Below are 8803 nucleotides of genomic sequence, written 5' to 3'. Positions count from 1 at the left end.
TATCCCGTGTGCTGTATCCCGTGTGCTGTATCCCGTGTGCTGGGGCCCGTGAGCTGTATCCCGTGTGCTGTATCCCGTGTGCTGGGGCCCGTGTGCTGGGGCCCGTGAGCTGTATCCCGTGAGCTGTGTCCCGTGTGCTGTGTCCCGTGAGCTGTGTCCCGTGAGCTGTGTCCCGTGAGCTGTGTCCCGTGTGCTGTGTCCCGTGAGCTGTATCCCGTGTGCTGGGGCCCGTGAGCTGTATCCCGTGTGCTGTATCCCGTGTGCTGTATCCCGTGTGCTGTATCCCGTGTGCTGGGGCCCGTGTGCTGGGGCCCCTGAGCTGTATCCCGTGTGCTGTGTCCCGTGTGCTGTATCCCGTGTGCTGTATCCCGTGTGCTGTATCCCGTGTGCTGGGGCCCGTGTGCTGTGTCCCATGAGCTGTGTCCCGTGAGCTGTATCCCGTGTGCTGGGGCCCCTGAGCTGTATCCCGTGTGCTGTATCCCGTGTGCTGGGGCCCCTGAGCTGTATCCCGTGTGCTGTATCCCATGTGCTGTATCCCGTGTGCTGGGGCCCGTGTGCTGGGGCCCGTGTGTTGTGTTTCCCCCTCCACTCCCGCATTCCCTGTCTTTGTTCTCCATGCAATAATGGTTCACAGAGGCCCCAGCCTCACTCTGACCTCACCAAGCCTCAGGCCGTATAGACTTTCTCTCCCTATCTCTCTACAGTCTGCCCACTCCCCATCCTCTGGACCACAGGATGGCCAGTTGTCCTGGGGGAAAAGCCTTTCTTAGGGCTTTGTCAGCCACAGCTTCCCTACAGAATGGCGAATGACCTGACCGTCTCTATCTGTCTGCCCTACCCTTGGACTGTGACGTCAGGTTTCATTTGCTCATCCAGTAATTATGAGGCGCCTGCTGCATACACCTTCCGGTCCAGATGTGCGACTTTGGGCACAGGCTGCCCTATCAGATTCCTGAGGCCCGGCCAGCTGTGTGAAGCATCATTGATGCTGGATGCCAGTGAGGCAAGGCAGGAGAACTTGGGGGCAGGGCCGTCTGGGAAAGGCAGAAGACCAAGAAAACCTGACTCTCTGTCAGCTGTGGGATCAAGATCAGGCACCAAGAACATTTGAGTTTTACGTGCACACGGCTGAGACCACAGAAAGCTGCGAATGTGTTTAGATGCAAACATCTTCTTACCTCTGGGCTTCAGTGAGAGACAGGTTTTAAAAGGAAATTGCCTTTCTTGGCCAGCTACCATCTTACTGGCTGCAGTCACGGCCAAGAATAAATCCACCCGTCTCCATCCTCGCACTTGGGCAGAGGGACGGGGGAGGCACAGCTGTCACGACTCGGAGCCCTTCACTCGAAGAAGAAGCAGGAGCTACTTGCTGCAGGCCATGCAGACTCCCAGCAGGGAACAAAAATGAGAAATTGCAACCTGTCCTCCCGAGAAAAATCTCTGGATTTAATATGGCGCAAGGAGAAAGCACAGAAACACTTCACCAGAGATCCTTGGCCTGCTGGACAGGCTTGATCCTGAGGATTATCTGAGCAGCTTTCGAAATGCCAGGGCAGGGACCAGGGAGGCCTATGAGTGACAGCCATTAGCCACGGAATAGTCAACTCCTTCAGAGGCCAGTGCCCAGAGAAGAGGCCAGTGTGTGGGTATGGAGGCCTGTATGAACTTCCATGTTTTGATGTGTTTGCATGGATCTTCTTACTGTGTGTGTGTTTGAGCATACGTGTTTGCATATGTGTGGTTCTATGTGTGTACTGTATGACGTGTATACATATTATGTTTCTGCATCTATGTGTAGTGTGTCTGTATCCGTAACTAGCTGTGGATGAGAACAAATGAGCCCAGTTTGGGTGTGATATTCTCTGAGCTACTCTTGTCCCTTGCTCCCCACATCCTCACCGACAGCCTTTGTCCAGATTTATAACTATGGGGTGTTACCTTGTGGAACATCTCCTGTCCCCTGACAGGTGACTGTGTCCTCCTGCTGTCACCATAGGGCCTGGAACACCATGTGCCAGGCACACCTCACCCTAGACTGAGGGCCTTTTCTGAATGGTCCTTTCTCTGTCCCTTCTTCCCTCCCTCTCCCCCGCCCTCTTATACACACATCTGGAATCCAGATGTGGTTCTGCCCCCATTGCTTCCTCACTTGAATACACTGGGAATAACCCCAGGTGTCAGCAACTGGAAGCCACATGGTGAATCTTTCCAGCTTCAAGTTCATTTGAGCAAGGCACAAGGGATACTCTATGTGGGAGGATCTGGAGCCTCCCCACTGCTTCCATCCTTTCCTGAGGACAGAGCGGCCGGCTACAACCATCCCCAGGTGAACACAGACTCCGGCGCGACATCGTACATTATTTTAATGCAGACATCATTTTGAACCAGTCTTTGCCATCTGTTTTCTCCTCTAATAACAAACACAAAGGAGCCCATGGCTCCTCAGCAGGGAGCGGGCGGGCGGAAGGGCTGTCTGAGCTCCCACTCCCCACTCCGCAGCTGTGCAATGCTTTCCTCATTCTCTAGACACAAATCACAGGGAAGTGCTCTCCCCTGGCCTGCCGGCTTCCTTCACACGGTATTTCTTCTCCACAAGGTAAACCAGGAAAGAATCAGAGCGTCCAAGGTCTGTGCAAAGAGCCCCTGGCCACAGGGCTCAGTGGCTCACGGCTGCTGTGTTTCAGAAAGCGCTTTTGAGTGGCCCAGAAGATGACCAAAACACAATAAATTTCCTTAAAAACAAAAACAAACAAAGAAGCAGAAAAACCTTAACTGTGTGGTGGGTTCTTTTCAGCACAGCTGTAACTAAATGCTCCTGTAGCCAGAAGGATGGAGCAGTAGCCACAGGCTAAGCAGCAGCATCTGTCCTGGGCAACTAGAGACACACGCCACTCACTGGCACCAGAGGGCTCCCCTTTATCCGTGCTTCTAGGTCAGCATCGCTAAAGAAGTGACTGTTAAGTTTAAAATCCCTGGCTAATGGGAGGGAATTTCACCGCCAGGGATGTAATAAGACAATCAAACCTAATTAATAAATCCAGGTTTAATCTGAGCAAAGCATTCTCAGGACTGTTCTGAACCCCACCCTCAGGGTGCCAAACAGTGGGGTCCCTTCCCTGGAGTTGCCTCAGTCCAGACTCCACCCCTGAAAAAGCTTGCTTTTGGAACCTCAAAGCCCGCCCCCAGTGACACACTTCTTCTAACAAGGCCACACCTTTTAATCCTTCTAATCCTTTCAAACAGTTCCTCTTCCTAGTAACCAGGTGTTCAAATATATGGGCCTATGGGAGCCATTCTTGTTCAAAACACCACATTCTACTCCATGGCCCCCATATGATTCTAGCCATATCAAACTACACCGTGCATTCAGCTCAACTTCAAAGGTCCCCATAGTCTCAACACTGTTTTAAAGTCCAAAGTTCAAAGTCTGTGAGACCCAAGGCTGTCTCTTATCTGTTCTTATACCCAGATCTATGGAGTTCCCCATACACCAACAAAGAGACCAAGTCCCATATGTAAAAGCAAAGAGCCTTTATTCTTACACAAGTTCACTAACTCGGACTCTCCGTGTGTTCAATATATTGGCACCATTGGAGAGCCCCAAGCTCAATTGAGGTGGGGTTTTTATAATAGCAGAGGTTGGGGTGAGGTATTTCTAAGGTTCAGAACCCCTAATTGGCTGACATTTGTCTAGGGGGGTCCTGGTGAAAAGCGATGGGTGTGTGCTGGCAGGCGATCCTGTCTTAGGATAAACTGAGACTTAGGCCTTCCTGTTGGTCTATAGGGCCTGTCTTGGCAGGTGTGTACCAAGCTGTCCTGGGTCCTACAACTGTAACTCCAGTAAAAACAAAATCAAAAAGCAGATCACACTTCCAATGGCACAGAATATACATTACCATTCCAAAAGGGAGGAAACAGAGCACTGTAAGGAAATACTGGACCAAAGCAAGAGCGAAAACCAGCTGGGCAGACTCCAAACTCTGCATCTCCAAGTCTAATGTCAAAGCAATCTTCACATGTCCAACTCCTATCTGTTTTGCTCTCTCTCTCGGGCTGGCTCCACTTATGGTGTGCAGTTCTCTTTGGCAGGGATCACACCACCCTGGCATCTCCAACAATCGCGGCTTCACCTTCACAGCGTCACCCAATAGCCTCCCTGAGCTCCCATGCAGGGACACCCCTGACGCATGATTGGCCTCAGTGACTCTCCTGAGCTTTGGTGGGAGACCCCACAACCCCTCTCTTGTGTTCACAACTCTAGAGCCAGAACCACTTGGCCGAAGTTGTCAAGTTCAGCTGCCTTCTGGAGCTGGAACTTGCCCCCTGGTTCAATTACATTCCAATCAGCTTTCTGTTGTGGATAGCTCCTTTCACTGTCCTTTAAAGCCTTTTAACAAGTTGGAAGCTTATCTGTGTGGGGTTGTGCCCTGAGATCGCCACTCCCTTTTCTCCATTTAGCATTGACCAGTCTTTCCTTTAAACGTTGTATCTCCTTGAGCACTGGAACTCTGTCTTCTACATTTCACTTCCTGGTGCTCTTTTTCTCTTCAATTGTGCATTTTGCATTTTTTTCTTTATTGCTCCTTCTCATTGCAGATCTACCTAAGAGTGACCACTAATAGCCACATAACACAGGCAATACTAGACAGTCAGGAAATCTCTTCCAAGGCCATTAATCCAAACTCTCTGTAATGAGATCTGGCGCCCTCTTGAGGAAGAGACCTGGTCAGTCATCCTCATCAACTTAGATCATGAAACCCAATATGGACAAGTGCAACAGAACCATCATATATGGACTGCCCACGCATGCTTCAGCATTGCCAGGGCATAAGTTGCTGTGGGAACTCATTCAGCTAATGGCCTTTGGGATACCATCCCACTTTGTGCATGGTCTCATGCACTATAAATGCAGATGAAATCCATGTGTGGTTCTCTTGGCTGCTGGATTTGATTCCAGTCCCCAGCACACACAGAGGACTGCAGATCCCTCTTCTTTTTGTAAGTTTATCCCCAGATAAATAAACCTTTGTTATACTCCATTTCGAGCTATTGTGGAACTTTTTTGTATGCCAACAAAATGGTGCCCAGTGTGGGGCAGCTACATCAACATAAAACCTGAGAAATTTTATTTTTTTTTATTTTTTTTTATTTTTTGGTTTTTTCAAGACAGGGTTTCTCTGTGGCTTTGGAAAACCTGAGAAATTTTAGGAAGGAATTCTAGACACAAAAGAAAAGAGTTCTTCTTAGCTTCTTAGCATAGCTTCTTAGTAGCAGCATTTTTCTCGGGTTGGCTCTGTTTACAATGATATGGGATTCCCCTCTGTATGCTGTGAATATGTTTTATTACCATTGGTTAATAATAAAGCTATTTCGGCCAATGGCTTAGCATAATATAGCCAGGCTGGAAGATAGAGAGAGAATAGGCAGAGTCAGAGAGATGCCATGTAGCTGCCAAAGGAGAAAGACGTTAGAACAGAACCTTACCTGGTAAGCCACAGCCTTGTGGCAATACACAGATTAATAGAAATGGGTTAATTTAAGATCTAAAAGTTAGTTAATAAGAAACCTGAGCTACTAGGCTAAACAGTGTAATTAATACAGTTTCTGTGTGATTATTTGGGTCTGGGCAGCCAGGAAACAAAAATATCAGTCTTATTCTACAATAAATTTCATTCAATTCAATTTCATACTACATCACAGCTTGGCACGGAACTTAAAATATAGAGGGCTGGGGATGTAGATCAGTTTGTGGAGTGTTTGCCTAACATACATGAAGCCATGGGTTCAGTTCTCAGCACTGTATAAACTAGACTTAACAACTCATGCCTTTGATTCCAGGACCTAAGAGGCAGAGGAGGATCAAGAATTCAAAATCATTCTCAGTTACATAGCAGATTTGAACTCACCTGAGCTACCTGAACTCCTGCCTCAAAATAATAATAATAATAATAATAATAATAATAATAATAATAATAATAAATCTTGAAATGTTGTACCTTGTACCTCCCTGTTACCTGATGTGCCCCTGCCCCTGGACATGAGGTTGGTTGTAGCCAGAGACTGCTCATTCATTTCCCAACCGCCCAGACCCAAAGAATCACACAGCAACTATATTAATTACAACACTGTTTGCCAATAGCTTATGTATTTCTAACTCTTACATCTTAAATTAACCCATTTCTATTAATCTGTGAATCACTATGACGTTGTAGCCTACCAGTAAGGTTCTGGCTGGCAGCTGGCATCTTTCTCCTTCGGCAGCTACATGGCATCTCTGACTCCACCTACTTTCCATCTCTGTCTCTGTTTGGATTTCCTGCCTGGATTTACTCTACTAAGCCATTGGCCAAAACAGCTTCTTTAATAACCAATGGTAATAAAACATATTCATAGAATACAGAGGGGAATCCCACATCAGTTGGTAGCACTCGGTAACCCCCTGCCCACTGATTACCCTTCTGCTATCAGTGATTGCTGTCTGAGCCCATTGTATCTCCAATTCTTGGCATCTTCAAAGGATTGAGGACCCATACATGAATACCAAAGTAGCAAGGACTTTTATTCAGAAGAGAAAGTGCAAGGTAGACATAGGCAGGGAGTAGCAGGTGTGAGCCAGGGTGCTCAGGAGTCCGAGTATTCCTGGAGACTCTTTGGGTCCTTGAGGAAGAAACATTGGTTGGTTGTAGGGTGGGGTATGAGTGGTTTCTACTCTGATAAGCTTTTGACTGACATATGGAAACTTTAGCCTTCTGTGCAAACATGGAATATTTTCATCATATGCATAGGCATTAGATGGTAAATATGAATTTTTCTCTAAAAGATCACACTAGGACACGGGTTACCTTATTGTGCATACACCTAAAACCTGTTCAGACTGGATCAGCTCTTTTCCTCTGGGCTACGGTTGACCACCATAGGGAAGTGACGTTCTTAGGGCAGAATGACTGGCTGCTTTGTTGGGGAGGAGACAAGTGTGTTCTATATGAGAGAGATATCGCTAAGCTGTTGCAGCTGTATCCGTGCTGCTCTAAAAGTGTGGCCAGGCATCGGGCCCGCAAGGCATCAGGATGAGTGTGTCAGCCCCACCCCTGCAGCAGGCTCATGACTCCATCCTTGTCTTTCAGATCAGATCTGACAAGGACAATGACATTCCCATCCGGTACAGCATCACGGGTGTGGGAGCCGACCAGCCCCCTATGGAGGTCTTCAGCATTGACTCCATGTCTGGTCGCATGTATGTCACCCGGCCCATGGACCGAGAGGAAAGAGCCTCTTACCATGTAAGTATCCATATATGGAACATAGCAATAGTGGGTAGTCGATAGATTGTCCACCCTTCCACAGCCTTCCACCCGGGTAGGGTCTCAGCAGCAAGGCTCACTTCTGTCTGGCCACAGGGTCCTAAGCACAGGAGGACCCTGGCACGTACCAGATCAGACAGATTTACTCAACAGAATCATCAACACATGACGGTCAGGCCAGACCCCAGCACTTGCAGGCCAGAGTGAGCTTTAACTCTACACGCTGTCTCTCTGAGAGCCTCTAAGACAACAGCAGCACAGAAAGGAAGAACAGTCAGAAAAGAAAGGCTGTGGGTTCTCAGCCTCCTCCTTGCCCCACCGGCACTGGACATGAGGGGACAGTCAGGTCCCTACCTCTCTCTGAAGTGATGGCCAAGAGACACTCTGCCTGGTTCCCCGGGCTTTGTGAGGGCCAGGTCCAGCACTTGACCTCTGGGAGCCTTGGGTGAGCCACTGAGGCCACCCTGGACTCAGGTCTCTCCCCAGCATGAAGAGATCTCAGCTGTGACATAGTTATAATGACATCCACCATATCAGGTGGATAGATCAGAGGTGTTGTCAGGGTGTTGTGTGTGCCTGTGGCTAAATGCCAATGTGTTGAATGCCCAACGCTCTGACCATCATCTGAGATCAGAGGCAGGGTTCTCAGTTTCTGCCCCCTACCGTCATATTAATTGCCGAGGCTTCTTGCTTCAGCTCTGTGCTGATTGCAGGCTGACCCTGCTGTTCCTCGGTCTGATGGCCATTTGTTCAGGACTGGGCATCCATCTCTCCTCTCCAGAAGGAGGCTCCATGTGCGTATCCACACTAACAGAGCCTGGCCCTGAAGCTACTTACTGCCCATCTGCGTAGAGGCGAGGATTACAGGAGGTGGAGTCTGTCACTGGCAAAGGTTACCAACCCCAACCAGCCCCCAAAGAGTCTTGAGGAGCAGGTGTGCCCAAAGGACTGGCAAAGCAACCTCAGGAGAGCCACAAAAGTCTCCTGCCCCGAGATGGCTACCCGAGCCTATAGCTGCAGTTTATAGTCCCCAGAGCAGGAGCTGCTGCCCATCCCATGGCTTCTGTGGAAGAGCTGAGACACAAGAGTGACCCCGGTCAGACTCAGAGCACCAGTCCTTCAGATGCCCCTCTTCAGAGACACTTCATGGTCTTTCCAGACACCCCCTTATCTACTCTCTTCATGTCTCATCTGTCTGTTCATCTGCTCACCATCCAGTCACCCACCTATCCATCTGCCCATCCAGGTAAATATCTAACTGCGTATCATACCCTCTTCCCATCCAGCCATCTACTTAGCATCCATCCACCTGCCTCTCCACCTGTCTACTTATCCACCCATGCTCCTCCCACCAATCCTTCCACACACCTGCCCGTATATTTACCTACGCACCAACCCACCATCTTCTCATCCACCCACCCACCCACTTGTCCATCCTCACCACACATCCTTCCTTCCAATATAAGGTTTACTTCTTGAGCATTCAACATATGTTGGTTCCC

The 8803-nt window shown here is 48.9% G+C and overlaps 1 protein-coding gene across 1 annotated transcript in view; it reads left to right on the top strand.

Moving 5' to 3' along the window:
- Positions 1 to 8803, top strand: part of Cdh4 (cadherin 4) — a 471330-nt gene that overhangs the window by 409652 nt on the left and 52875 nt on the right. The window contains exon 5 of the mRNA XM_026787264.1: positions 7125 to 7284. Within this exon, the coding sequence (XP_026643065.1) occupies positions 7125 to 7284 (160 nt within the window). The remainder of the gene's footprint in view (positions 1 to 7124; positions 7285 to 8803) is intronic.

This window comes from Microtus ochrogaster, linkage group LG8, assembly GCF_000317375.1.
Source record: "Microtus ochrogaster isolate Prairie Vole_2 linkage group LG8, MicOch1.0, whole genome shotgun sequence".
NCBI lineage: Eukaryota > Metazoa > Chordata > Mammalia > Rodentia > Cricetidae > Microtus > Microtus ochrogaster.
Note: the sequence above shows the minus strand (reverse complement) of the source record. Positions and strands in the feature narration are given on the sequence as shown.